Below are 14,818 nucleotides of genomic sequence, written 5' to 3' on the forward strand. Positions count from 1 at the left end.
ATCTGAGCAACTGCCTGCTGCCGTCGCGTATGCTGGGACTCCTGCCTTCGTGTATCTGCCGGATACGCGAAGGCAGAAGTCCCGGCATACGCGACGGCAGCAGGCAGTTGCAAATCAGCTGACGCTGGCGCAATCTTGCACACTGGGAAAGAAGAGAATCTCCAGCGTCAGCTGACTAGCAACCCCCCATCGTATGGGACACCTGCCTTCGCATATCTGCCGGATACACGAAGACAGGAGTCCCAGCAAAAGATGCAGCTGCAGGAAGTTGCTAGTCAGCTGACGCTGATGCCGGAGCTTCTCTTCCTGCCCAGTGTACACCAGGTACTGCTGGACAAGGGGAGGAGGGGAAGAAGGAAGGGAGAAAGGATACTGTTGGACAGGAGGGAAGGGGTACTGCTGGACAATGGGAACAGGGAAGGGAGAAGGGGTACTGCTGGACAAGGGGGAAGTAAAAGGAAGGGAGAAGAGGTACTGCTGAACCTGGCAGAAAAGGAGGGAAAGGAAAGGTGCTACACACTGGAGGGGAAGGTGAGATGGTGCATGGGGAGAGAGCATGTTGGGTTGTGGGGTGCGAAGGAGGGATACCACTGAGGGAAGAGGCAAGGACAGAGAGAGAAAGTGTGCAGGAGGCAGAAAGTGTTGGACTCATGGAGAGGGCAAGATGGATGGGGAGGACAGAAAGGAGGGAAGGAGAAATGTTACACTGGGGAAGGGGGAGAGCGCAGAGAGTGAAAAGTTGGACTCATGGAGGGAGAGAGAGAGATGCTTGGTTGAGGGAAGGAGGATCAGAGGAGAAGCATACAGGAGGGGTTGGGTGCCCTCCTGTCGTGATCGCTGGGGGGAGGGGAGACTTGCAGCCGTAGCCGCGGTCACTATGCTAATCACGGCAGGGAGATCTTTGCCGCGATTAGGTACAGCGGCCGCGTCTACTTACCATGTAGGCTAACATTGTAAGCATTAAAAGTACATGTCGTGTTTGTTTTTGTATAGTTATTAACTAATATTTAATTAAGTTTTAAAGTTTTAAAGAATGTTTCCTTTATACGTAAATAAAGAAAAGTATATAAAATCGTACCCGTTTGAGGCTTTTATGTATGCAGCGGTGACGGTGACGGGGCGGTGAATGGGGTTGCAGTGGCGGTGACGGGGCGGTGAATGGGGTGGCAGTGGCGGTGACGGGGCGGTGAAGGGAATGGCGGTGACGGGGCGGTGCAGAGGATGGTGAGACGGGGACGGGGCGGTGACGGGGACCAATTTTTTCACCGTGTCATTCTCTAGTCTGTGTCCTGTGTGTATGAAAGACATGGTTTTCTGTTAAAATTGACCAGCCTTGTTTGGCAAAATGCATCAGGCATAGTTCCTGGGAGCACCTTGAATATACTTGATTTGAATCTCTTTATTGGCTGCCTATCTTCTTTTGTTCCACGTTGGATTCTTTAGTGGACCGCTTGCCTTGTTCTTTTGTTACAAATTAACATACATGGAATGGAACATACTAGAGTAGTTATCCATATATATGCATACATATGGGTTACAGTTGGACAACATAGAGTGAGGCAGTTAAGAGGAGTTGCAAACTTGGTTATTAATATAGACTTATGTTTCGGATAGTATTACTGCTTTACAATGCTTTGAACACTTTTATATATGTATGGAAAGGGTTTAGAGTTAAAGTCCTGGGCAAGTAGGTGGGAAGGGAAAGAAAGGGGAGTTTTGTTCAGAGATGTTTGAGGGTTGCATAGTATGCTAATTTTTGTTTGCTTTGAATTAAAAAAAAAAAAAAAGAAATACAAGTGGAAATAAAGAAGTAAATAAGAAAACAGATAAATGGGGTGGGGCATGGATGGGGTGGGGGTGGGACATGGGTGGGGCAGGGCCGGGGGGGCCCAGCGTACTTGGGTGCCTAGGGGCCCTCAAAGAATTAATCCTGCCCTGAGGATATCCACCATGAATATGTATGAGATGGATTTGCATGCACTGCCTCCTTGAGATGCAAATCTATCTCATGCATATTTATTGTGGATATCCTGAAAACCTGACCTGGTTCCGGCTCTCGAGGACCGGAATTGCCTACCCCTGATGTAGGCTCACAGAGATCACGGTATGAAACTTCTGGAAGTTGTGGAAATTGGATGCATATTGCTAACATCAGAATGAGGTCACCCACAATTGTGAGTACAGTAAACTGCTTCGCTCAGAGACAATATAGGTTAACAATGAAAATTTGCAAACATTTAAGATATAGCATGTTTAACAATCTAGAAATAAGCAAACATGCAATCCATAATAATGCTGGTACGATTAAGCGATATCCAACCTATGGCTCATAAAAAATTGAATACTTTTTTGTCTTGATTTACTGGATGACCAAGACTGAGTTCCACAGATGTATCAAGGCAAAAGACAGCATTCATACACTATACAGCTGTTGATTTGAAAGCATTCCGTATATTTGAAAACAAAAAAAAGACAACTTTATTTCCACTTACCATGGTCATGTGACAGCTGGCGTCGAAGTAAAGGGACTGGAGAAGTGGGACTGGGAGGAACTGTTGTAATAGTAGGTGCTCGGGATGTAGATGTAGAAATGACAGCAGAAGCAGGAATGTGAGCAATCTCATGGTCAATGCTAGGACTAGCTGGCTCATCTGTGAAAAAGGAAATAAGCAGCACGTTAAGATGTTAAAAAGCCTGGGATAACAAAAACAAGCAAACAATGAGGTGAAGGAAGGAAGACTCTGGTGCTCAAATGTCTTTTATTGATATAACTTGACTCGACACGACCATGTTTCGGCCCCAACAGGGTCTGCCTCAGGAGTCTATCAGCAGGCTGTCTTCTTATAAGTATTGTATATCACTACTCGTTTGGAGGAAAATTGTGTACTTGGATAAGAGGCCAGCCTTTCTATTTTGAATCGCTACGCCTGCTCGCAGAGCCAATTCCTACGTTTCACACAGTGATATACGATACTTATAAGAAGATAGCAGACAATACATCAACCAGCTGATAGACTCCTGAGGCAAGCCCTGTTGGGGCCGAAACACGGTCGTGTCGAGTCAAGTTATATCAATAAAAGACATTTGAGCCCAGAGTCTTCCTTCCTTTGCTGTTTGTTTGCTACTTTCTGGGCTTTGGGAAATAATCATCTCCTGTTTCTCTGGGATAACAAAAACAAGAACACCCACAAAGCCGGAATTGTGTTAGTAATTAGAGGTTATAAGAATTTAAAGTCAAATATTAATGGAACACAATATTTTTAAGCACAGAAGGGTTCTGGTGCAGAAATATGAACCAAGAAGCAAGGGTCAGGCCTTGACACTTCAGTAATAATGTTAAACATGTAGCCTCACTTAATTTACAAAGTCTCATACGGCCACATCAGGATCCGCTTATTTGAAAACAAAGTTCATATTAATGGGGTTGAAGCAGGGAGCAGGGTTCCAGTAGCGGTATGAGTCCTAGAGAAAATCTTAAGCCTTAGGAAGTTGTGACGTTTTATAAGATCAACAGCAAGTTGTTGCAGTGTACAAACCCTTGAGACCACATCACCCCCTTCCTAAAGTGCCCATAAATCAGGAAGAAGCAGCCTCATGGTTAAAGCAGCAGGTTGAGAACCAGGGAAGCAAGGGTTCAAATCCCATCATGGCCCCTTGTGACCTTGGGCAAGTCACTTAACCCTCCATTGCTTCAGGTACAAACTATAAACCCAGAGACAAATAAAACTAACTTTGAGCTACAGCTAAAAAAAAGTATAACCAAATAAATACAATTTGAAAAATTCCCCCAAATTTTGGGATCCCTTTACTAAACTGCATCGTGTTAAGGTATGCTTAACAAGGACAAAAAATGCTAATAACAATGCATGAAAATGCTTTATAGTTTATTATTTATAGCCCGCCCTTGTCCAGAGCGGAGATCAATCATACATACATAATTAAAACAATGATCCAACAAAGTTGCCATAAATCAAATGTCAGTTATAACTAAGCAAAGGCTTCACGCAACAAGTTTTGCAGTAATTTGCCTGTCAGCATGTGCTAATTGCATTTTTATTCTTTTTTTTGTTGTTGTTTTCTCGAGAGGGGCCACGTCATGTATGGGGAAGTGTTATTCAACTAGCGGGTTTGCATGTACTAACTGGATACACAGATTTTAAACAGAAGCTACTTCGCCCTTAATAATAATAAGAGACAGCAATTTTAGGAGCTTTTCCTGAAAACAAGCGAGGTTAAGGACAGAGAGAAGAAATGTATTTGTGGGAAATGTAATTTATAGCATGACACTGGTCCGATATTAGATGTGTTTATAGAAGCAAAATTGCAAGTCAACCTGAAGATATGTGTATGTGAGAATGGGAGATGAGAATGTTATTAAATGCAAGATTTATAAGGAAATACAAATGTATGTCTATAAAATAACACAATGAAATTTATTGGGTTGCTATCAGAGCCAATATGAACATGTAAATGCAATAGTTGACTGGACTATGGCCTATACAAATATGAGGCCCACATTCAAATATGATGAAGATGGCTATGATTTTTGGTAGAATCATCTTTTTGACATTTGTAGAGGACTTCTATTTACAGAGTATCCAGAGGAGGGATGGGTTCTCCCACATAGAGAAGACTAAGCTACAAAGAAAAAGACTTAAAGTGCTTTCTTTTTAATGATGCTTTTAATTGAACTTCTTTTTCTTAACTATTAATTTTACTGCTCCCCAGTTCCTAAGTGTTCTTCCCTTATATGTTTCTCACTTTTCTATTTCAAGTGTATTTCTTCCCCCTTTTCCTTATGTTTAATGGCCTAAGGGTCAACATTTACCCAGTTTGTACGGTCTGTTGTCTTGTATTTTTACTATAAGAAAGTATGTTTAATTGTCATTTTAGATAAATGTAAATACTTTTCGTCATTTTTGTTAAATGTAAATATTTTTTATTCTGTACAACGCTTTGTAGTAACGAAAAGGCGTTTAATCAAAAATTGAATAAACTATAAACTATAAACTTAAGTGCCTGATTTCTGGCAAAGACTGTCCATAGCTGAGTACTGCGGCCTAACATGGATCAACATAACGCACCAGGACTTTTCTTCATTAGCTACCGCGAAGGGACCAAATGCCTGATTTACTATTGCCACTGGGATCATCGGCCTAAAATGGCAGGGTGAAATTCAAAAGACTGCTTCTATCTCTCCACTTTTCCCTACCATTTTGAACAGCCAGACCCTCTCCTCCCTGCCATGCCTGCAGAGTCTTTACTCAAGCTTGGTCTAGCTCTTGCTTCTCTTCCTTCCAGCTGTAACAGTTCCTCTCAGGTCCAGGCACCCCAGTGCCTGTGATCTTTTCTTGCATGTGTACAGCTATTAAATGGTTTATTTCTTCATTTGTAAAGTTACTGGAACGAGTTCACTGGGCACATCATGACACCAAACAATTTTTATGGCTGCTTTTCTAAGTATGAAGCTGGGAACAGAAGTAAATGAGCACATTTAGTACCCAACCACTGTAATAAATAGACAAATGTCTGTTTCATTAGTTCCCTTTTTAATGTTAAGTCACAATAAATGTTATTTATAGAAAGCTGAGAATTATTCCATTCTGCTTTTAACCTTTATAGAAAACAGCCCCCTAAGAAATAAAAAATTGTTAGCAGTCCAAGACTCTGTACTAAATATCAATAATTTTATCTAGCTATAAAAAAAAAACACTATACATACTGTATATTTGCACACACAAATTTTGTAAGCTGACCTGATATGAACCAATCCTCATTGGACAGCATGCAGGTATACATTCAATACTGAGAAAAATAATCATTAAAAAAACAAAAAGCATCCAGCTACCAAAAGCACATCCAAGCATCTGATAAAAAGCCCCCAAATATTTGCAGTTACAGAGGTAACGTTATCAGCACCAATACCTACCAGCTGCATCAGGAATTAACTGCTCATATAAGCCATGGCAGTCCATACATATCCAACATCTCCCTGGTTCTAGAGTCACAAGGGTCATCCTGCATTTTCCCAGAAATGCTCAAGTATCTCCACTGACTGAAAAATGATCTTCTAAATGTCCCCATCGTTAAATATCAGATTATAAAAATACAGTACTCTAGAGAGGCGCTGAGAGAGGGTGAGCATCTTAGATCTGATGTGGGTATACTTTCTAGGTACAGTGAATTTAGCACACAAAGCTTCTCAATAGCCTATTGAGATTTGTGAATGCTCACAAACGGTGCTTTATCCTCTACTTTGTGTTGTCATAACTGTATGTGCTGCTATCTGGTGCTTTCAAATGATTTAGCTCTGTTCAAAATAGACCAAGCTGACCATTACTTGCACCATCAAATTCTTCTGACACCTTCACAAATTATTTATCTGGCCAGTATTTTTCGCTCTCTAAATCCTAGGCCAGTCTATGCTACTTAAAATGTTAAAACTTTCTGAAGAATAAACCAAAAGGCTGGTCTCTATCATTAAAAAAGTATTATTATTTGAATGACAAAATATCTACGATATTAGTAGTTGTCCCAAAGAAAAAAATCCTTCTAATATATATAGATTCCTGCAGATTAATTTCATCAGAAACTGTTAAATGCATCCTCACAATGTTTAATACTTTTAAAAAGCTGCAGCGGCAGCAATAGTGACCTATTCTACAGTAGAGTAAGACCATACCTTAATTGCTCTTTTCAAAAAAGAAATACAGTGGAACCTTGGTTTACGAGCATAATTCGTTCCAGAAGTATGCTCCTAAACCAAATTGCTCGTATATCAAAGCGAGTTTCCCCATAGGAAGTAAGGGAAACTCGCTTTGATTCGTTCCACCTCCTCCTCCTCCTCCCCCCCGAGGCTACCGGCGCTGCTCCATACCCCCCCTTCCACGATCCGGCATCCCCCCTGCAAACTGGCATCCTTCCCCCCCGCTCGTGTCGCCCCCTCCCTGCGACCCTACATCCCCCCCGAGCACCGCAACAACATCGCTTACCCCGATTGGCCACCGGCACCAGCACCAATGCACAGGAAGTGCCGGTGCCTGAAGATCTTCCTTCTTCCCTGTGCTGAGCTGGACTGGGCTTTGAGCATTTGCACATGCTCAAAGCCTTCTGGTCTCGCTCTCTCTGAGATTCTCAGATTCAGAATCTAGGAGAGAGCAAGACCAGAAGGCTTTGAGCATGCGCAAATGCTCAAAGCCCAGTCCAGCCCAGCACAGGGAAGAGGGATGATCTCCGTCGCACCGCCCAGCCCAGCCCATGCCAGAAGAGGGAGGATCTTCGGGCACTGGCACCTCCTGTGCATTGGTGCTGGTGCCAGTGCCCAATTGGGGTAAGCGATGTCGATGCGGTGCTTGGGGGGGATGTAGGATCACGGGGGGAGAGGAACGACACAAGCGGGGGGGGGGATGCCGGATCGTGGGATGGGGGGTGGCGCTCATAAACCGAGTCAAACTCGGTTTCCAAGGTTCCAATTTTGCGAATGTTTTGCTCGTCTTGCAAAACACTCGCAAACTGGTGCACTCGTAAACCGAGGTTTGACTGTATTCAAAACCAGTACATATTATAATCTGCTTTACAGGACATGCACATTTTTAAACAAACACTTTTTACATTCTCTTCTGTGGACTGGGAGTGCTTAGCCTACAATTATTCTAGTGCCAGAGCGTTCAGCCCTGGTACAATTGTCTCTTTTGTAATGTGAAACAAGGATTTCTATAAATAAATCCACTCAGGCTCCTAAACTGCAGTTCCAGTGACTCCAGCTGCTGCTGCATGATCATCCATTCTACATTACATTCCTGTCTGTGTACCACTAACTGAAAATGCCAGAATAACCAACTAGCTTTAGTCGGAACATGTGTCATAGGCATCATAGATGGCCCATGTACAGCATATACAATTCACAGTATTTAATCAACGATCTGAACGGATATCCTGACCAATGATTTTAAGAACATAAGAATTGCCGCTGCTGGGTCAGACCAGTGGTCTATCGTGCCCAGCAGTCCGCTCCTGCGGTGGCCCTTAGGTCAAAGACCAGTGCCCTGAGACCAGCCCTACCTGCGTACATTCCTGTTTAGCAGGAGCTTGTCTAACTTTGTCTTGAATCCCTGGAGGGTGTTTTCCCCTATAACAGACTCCGGAAGAGCGTTCCAGCTTTCCACCACTCTCTGGGTGAAGAAGAACTTCCTTACGTTTGTACGGAATCTTTCCCCTTTTAACTTTAGAGAGTGCCCTCTCGTTCTCTCTTCCTTGGAGAGGGTGAACAACCTGTCTTTATCTACTAAGTCTATTCCCTTCATTATCTTGAACGTTTCAATCATGTCCCCTCTCAGTCTCCTCTTTTCAAGGGAGAAGAGGCCCAGTTTCTCTAATCTCTCACTGTATGACAACTCCTCCAGCCCCTTAACCATTTTAGTCGCTCTTCTCTGGACCCTTTTGAGTAGTATTGTGTCCTTCTTCAAGTGCTCGCATATGCATCCAGATTAAAGCTTATTTCAGCATGGGAATGTCAGAGGAGCCCTGTAACACCCTTAGCTCTTTGGATTCTCAAAGTTGTTTAACCAGAAAACAGCAAGGACAATACTCTGATCAGCCAATCGTCCAAGTAAGGATGAACCTGGATTCCTGTTTTCCACAGGTGGGCTGCTGCCACCACCATTACTTTGGTGAAGGTGTATGGCGCAATGGCCAACCCGAAAGGCAGCATCACAACTGAAAGTGTTTCTCTAGCACATGAAACCTGAGAGATTTTCTGTGATCTGGGAATATGCAAGTAAGCCTCTGTCAGATCCAGTGAGGCCAAAAATTTGCCCAGAGCCACCGAAGCAATGACTGATCTCAGTTTCCAGCCACATCTGGGAACTTTCAACGCCACATTTACTGCCTTGAAATCTAAGACTGGCCTCCTATTATCTGAGTGTTTCTTGGGCATGATGAAGTATACAGAGTATCTCCCTGAGCCTGAGTTTGTGCCTGGAACCAACTCTATGGCTCCAATTTGTAACAGCCTTTGTCCTGTCACTGACATTGGCAGTCTTCTCCAGTCTTCCCACTGGAGAGTCCAAGAAGAGGACCAAGAGTGGGCAAAATATTTGAGTAAAACCACCTGAGGAGTCCATTACAGTTTATTTAAACCAAAATCAAAGTATTTTGGAGGCAGAGTCTTTTAAATTCAAGATGGCTGCAGTGGTTGCATTTTGGCACTAAAACAGCCCTTGGGAGCAAAACTAAAAGTTCAAAAATGCTGAAAATAGGATTTTAGATGTGGGGGCGGGGGGGGGGGGGCCTTGGGAGAACTCCAGAAAACCTTAGTTTTGCCAATTTTTGACCCACTCTGATTTTTCCCCATAGACAATAACTGCCATGTGCTATGCCTGCATTGGTCTCTCACTGTAGCTAGAAATGGAGAAGGAATTTCTGCTTCAGACAAGCCAAGGTGGCTCCAGGGTTTGTCTCTTCAGGCAGCTTTTTATTCAGGCTCCAAAACCTGAAACCCTTGCTCCCACATGATTTTTCGGAGATGCCAGGGGGGGGGGAGGAATGCAGCCGACCTCCACCAAACCTCCCAGCCAGCCGTGAGACCTAAACAGATTGCGCTCAAGCACCTGACTCCGCAGGGACGAGTACATTTCCCAGGGAACCTATTTCCAAGCTCTGGCTACAGACTCCAACATCTGACCCTTCTCCCAGGCAGAGCTGTCCCAGGATTACTGCGAACCTCTTAGGACAGGGAAACCTTGACAAGATCAGATTAATACCCCAAAATAATAAATCTAGTGCAGAGCAGAAGAGACGACACCTTCTCTACTCATTTGTAGACGTCAAGACTGGAGAGAGAGGGCAACACCTAGGGAGACAAGGAAGCAAAATTGATAAAAATGATTGATGCCTTCCACAATCCAACTCGTGAGTTGGGGTATACAACCATTCCGTAAGGAATCATATGCTGTTTGAACAGGAATGCATGAATTCATAACAAAACAGCTATGAAACAGTATCAGCCCCAGTTGAGATCACAGGTTACTTTTATTACCTTGTCATTAAAATTATAGAAGATCTGAGGATGATAAAATGAAGAATACCGTATTTTCACGCAAATAACGCGCACCCGTATAAAACGCGCACACGGGTATAGCGCGCAGAAATCACGCTGATATGTACAAAAACTTTGGTATACCGCGCTCACGGGTATACCGCGCATGCTGCCCGACGTTCCTTTCGCCCGCCCTGACTTTCCGTGCGCTGTCCCGACTCTCCGTTCACCCCCCCTGACTTCCGTGCACTGTCCCCCCTTGAAGGTCTGTCCCCATCCTGAAAGCCTGATGCCCCCCCCCCGACGTCCGATACATCCCTCCCCCCGAAGGACCGCCGATTCCCCAACAATATCGGGCCAGGAGGGAGCCCAAATCCTCCTGGCCACGGCGACCCCCTAACCCCACCCCGCACTACATTACGGGCAGGAGGGATCCCAGGCCCTCCTGCCCTCGACGCAAACCCCCCTCCCCCCAACGACCGCCCCCCCAGCCGACCCGCGACCACCCTGGCGACCCCCACGACCCCCCCACCCCCCTTCCCCGTACCTTTGGTAGTTGGGCCAGAAGGGAGCCCAAACCCTCCTGGCCACGGCGACCCCCTAACCCCACCCCGCACTACATTACGGGCAGGAGGGATCCCAGGCCCTCCTGCCCTCGACGCAAACCCCCCTCCCCCCCAACGACCGCCCCCCCCAAGAACCTCCGACCGCCCCCTCAGCCGACCCGCGACCCCCCCTGGCGACCCCCACGACCCCCCCACCCCCCTTCCCCGTACCTTTGGTAGTTGGCCGGACAGACGGGAGCCAAACCCGCCTGTCCGGCAGGCAGCCAACGAAGGAATGAGGCCGGATTGGCCCATCCATCCTAAAGCTCCGCCTACTGGTGGGGCCTAAGGCGCGTGGGCCAATCAGAATAGGCCCTGGAGCCTTAGGTCCCACCTGGGGGCGCGGCCTGAGGCACATGGTCGGGTTGGGCCCATGTGCCTCAGGCCGCGCCCCCAGGTGGGACCTAAGGCTCCAGGGCCTATTCTGATTGGCCCACGCGCCTTAGGCCCCACCAGTAGGCGGAGCTTTAGGATGGATGGGCCAATCCGGCCTCATTCCTTCGTTGGCTGCCTGCCGGACAGGCGGGTTTGGCTCCCGTCTGTCCGGCCAACTACCAAAGGTACGGGGAAGAGGGGTGGGGGGGTCGCCAGGGGGATCGCGGGTCGGCTGGGGGGCGGTCGGAGGTTCTTGGGGGGGGGACGGTCGTTGGGGGGGAGGGGGGTTTGCGTCGAGGGCAGGAGGGCCTGGGATCCCTCCTGCCCGTAATGTAGTGCGGGGTGGGGTTAGGGGGTCGCCGTGGCCAGGAGGGTTTGGGCTCCCTTCTGGCCCGATATTGTCGGGAAGTCGGCGGTCCTTCGGGGTGGGGGTGCGAGTGGTCCTGCCGGGGGGGGGATGTATCGGACGTCGTGGAGTCGGCCGGGCAAGAGGGCTTGGGCTCCCTCTTGCTCCGATTGTGGATGCGGGTGCGGGTGGGAGCGCGTGCGAGCGGTCGTTCGGGGTGGGGGTGCGAGTGGTCCTGCCGGGGGGGGGATGTATCGGACGTCGGGGAGTCGGCCGGGCAAGAGGGCTTGGGCTCCCTCTTGCTCCGATCGTGGATGCGGGTGCGGGTGGGAGCGCGTGCGAGTGGTCGTTCGGGGTGGGGGTGCGAGTGGTCCTGCTGGGGGGGGTGAATCGGGCGTCGGGCGGGGTGGGAACTATGTTTTAAAACTTTTGTATACCGCGCTCACGCATATAACGCGCGAGGGGTATGCGCGGTAGGTAAAAACACGTATAACGCGCGCGTTATATGCGTGAAAATACGGTAGGCAGGAAAAAAGTGCAGCAAATCTATCACTGTAGCTGAGAGACATTGCAGATGAAACATGCAAAAAGGTTATATCACGCTGCTTTAATTGGAAATCCAGAATGAGTTTCTATTCTTTAATTAAAGTCAAAGAACCATTTGAGACTTTGAAAGGTCTAGCTAGTAGATGTCCCTTATATAAAATTCTACATCCTGCATTCCTCATCTCCCTTCTGTGTTCCTATTCTCTCCTACATCTAGCACTTTCCTTCTGTGTCCATATACCCTCGTCTCATGTCTGGCATTGCCCCTTTCTGACCATGTACCATTCTCAAGCAGCATCTCTCTTTGTGTCCCTGTCCCTAGTCTCCTCTCCATGCCCATTACACTTCTCCCTCCGAATCCGCAAATTTGGTTATTCGCGTTTTTTTGGGAGGGCTAGCAGCAGGGATGGAGGGAAGCTGGCTGGAGCCGCTGGACCTGCGAGTAGGGGGGGAGGGGGGGAGGAGCCTTCAGACCCATGAGTGAAGGGTAGGGCCTGGAGCTGCCGGACTCACGATGGGGAGAGGGCTGGTGGAATATTGGGGAGCTGTGGTGGGTGGGTTTCCCCGTGGGAAGAAAGCCTTTTACTGCTCCGCCTAGCGGTGAAAAGCTTTGTTCCCATGCCAATGGTAAACAGATATCGACTTTACTCGTTCCTGCGGTTACCCACGGGGTGGGATCATAGTATCATTCTCTAACCTGAATCTTTAATCTTTTTTGGGTGCTGACTCCCAAGGTGGATCCTAACATCAGGTAACTAAGATGTGGATTATTTTTTCTCCAATGTGCATCACTTTGCATTTGTCCACATTAAATTTTACCTGCAATTTGAATGCCTAGTCTTTCAATTTTCTAGGCCTACTTGCAATTTTTCTCAACTTTGAATAGTTTTGTGTCATCTGCAAATTTAATCTCCCTCACTTATTCCCATTTCAAAATCATTTATAAATATGTTCAATAGCACCGGTCCCAGTCCAGATCCCTGGATCACTCCACTGAGAAAAAGTACAATTTTACAAAATGACTTGTATAACTAAAACAATGCTTGCTCAATAAATCTATACACCATAAAAAAAAAAACAACAACAACCCCATTTAGCAGAAAAGATTCATCAAATGCTGAATACTTATATGCCTGTGGCTTCTCCATCTGCCATTTTCCAATCTTAGCCACTGGCACCTACTGCATATGTCTTCAGGAGGGTGTGGGCTACTTCTCCAACTACTTCCCATTCAACTGTCTCCCATCACCTTCCTATTTGGCAAGTGACACCTAAACTCACTATCAGCTACACTGCTCAACATTCCTGGTACTACTGTGCATAACATTGCCAAGAAATCCCTATTAATGGTGAAATAGTCAAGAAAGTACAGTGATACCTTGGTGTGTGAGTATAATTCATTCCAGAAGCATGCTTGTAAGCCAAAGCGCTCGTATATCAAAGCAAGTTCCCCCATAGGAAGTAACGGAAACTGAGATGATTTGTTCCAAATCCCCAAAATTGGCCTATGTTGCAGTCAACTTCCATGACTTAATACATCTCTCCTCCTTCCGACCCATATCCCTTCTTCTGTCTTCTTGTGGTCCCAACACTTCTCCCACTGCTGTCCTCCACTCTGACCCCCCCACCCAACCCCCCAAGGCCACTAGCCACCGTCAAACAGCATGCACCAACCCACAGGACAGCAGGTGCCAAAGGGTGCTGCTCGCTTCCACTGCAAATCCCCTCTTCCCCAAGGCCACCGGCGCTGCTCCTTTCCTTCGCAACCAAGATGATCAGTGCTGCTGTCCACCTCCTCCCAACTGACCGACACTGTGCTTACCATACATATGCTGGTGCTGAAAGAGCCTGCCGCTGATGTTCTATGCTGGGCTGCTGTGGGGCGTTGAGCATCTGCACATGCTTAAGGCCTTCTGGCTCTCACCCTCTCCGAGATTCTCATGAGCAGAAATCATAGCTTTCCCGACTCCCCCACCTGCTTCCTCCCCGGCTGCTGCTTTGAATTTTCAGGTAGCCGGTGGTAGCAGCAACTGCCCAGGAAGTCACTTCTCTGCAGCAACTTCCTGTTCCTGTGTAGGCAGGACTTGCAGAGAAATAGCTTCTGGGGCAGGCCTGAAGATTCAATGCAGCAGCCAGGGAGGAGGTAGATGGGGGAGTTGGGAGTTGGAGAAACAGGTCATCCAGATCTCTCTGGTGGAGGGTGGAAGGAGAAAGACACACACACAGACAGAAGCACCTGTGTGTGTGTGGGGGGGGGGGGGTTCAAGAAGAGAGACACACCCATAGCTACGTGGCAAGGAGAGATGCTACCACGGGGAGCTTTTGAGGAATGGAGTAGCAGAGAGGCAGATGCTGGGATGGGGGGAGATTGGGAAAGATGGTAGATCCAGAGAGAGGGAGAGAGATGCATTTCCATGGGAAGTGGGCAAGGGAGAGAAGAGATAGCTACTGATCTTGGGGTGGGGGTACAGGAGAAAGAGTAAGGAAGGAAGGTGGTGAATATGGGGATAGAGATAGAAGAATGGTCTTGGAGGCACGGGAAGCAAGGAGACGGAGCTGGGACTGAAAGGGTGACAAGATGCAGTGGAGGGTAGATGAGGGCTAAAAGGGTACAGAGGATGGGAAGGACTAAGGAAATGGGGGAAAGTGGGAGGGGTGGGCATGGGCAGAGCAGGGCCGGGGACAGGGTCAAGTGTTCTCTTTTTATGTCTTCCCAAATTTGGTAACCCTAATTTTTTAAGACAAATTTATAATACGTGTCTCATTGATGGCATGTTGCTAGTGATCCTAGAACACAACCTTTTTGTGGAGAAAAATGCCTCAAATGTCTGTCAGCAGCAATTTACATCAAGTAAAACAAAGCTGCCCTGTTATTATCACAGGCAAATAAAACTCCACTTATAATGTCTC

At 47.0% G+C, this 14,818-nt stretch overlaps 1 protein-coding gene across 4 annotated transcripts in view; it reads right to left on the reverse strand.

The window, feature by feature from the left end:
- Positions 1-14,818, reverse strand: part of ARHGAP21 (Rho GTPase activating protein 21) — a 341,680-nt gene that overhangs the window by 52,724 nt on the left and 274,138 nt on the right. For all 4 annotated transcript variants that reach the window (XM_033931381.1, XM_033931383.1, XM_033931379.1 and 1 more), the window contains one exon: positions 2,493-2,651. In XM_033931381.1, the coding sequence (XP_033787272.1) occupies positions 2,493-2,651 (159 nt within the window). The remainder of the gene's footprint in view (positions 1-2,492; positions 2,652-14,818) is intronic.

This window comes from Geotrypetes seraphini, chromosome 2, assembly GCF_902459505.1.
Source record: "Geotrypetes seraphini chromosome 2, aGeoSer1.1, whole genome shotgun sequence".
Taxonomy (NCBI): Eukaryota; Metazoa; Chordata; class Amphibia; order Gymnophiona; family Dermophiidae; genus Geotrypetes; species Geotrypetes seraphini.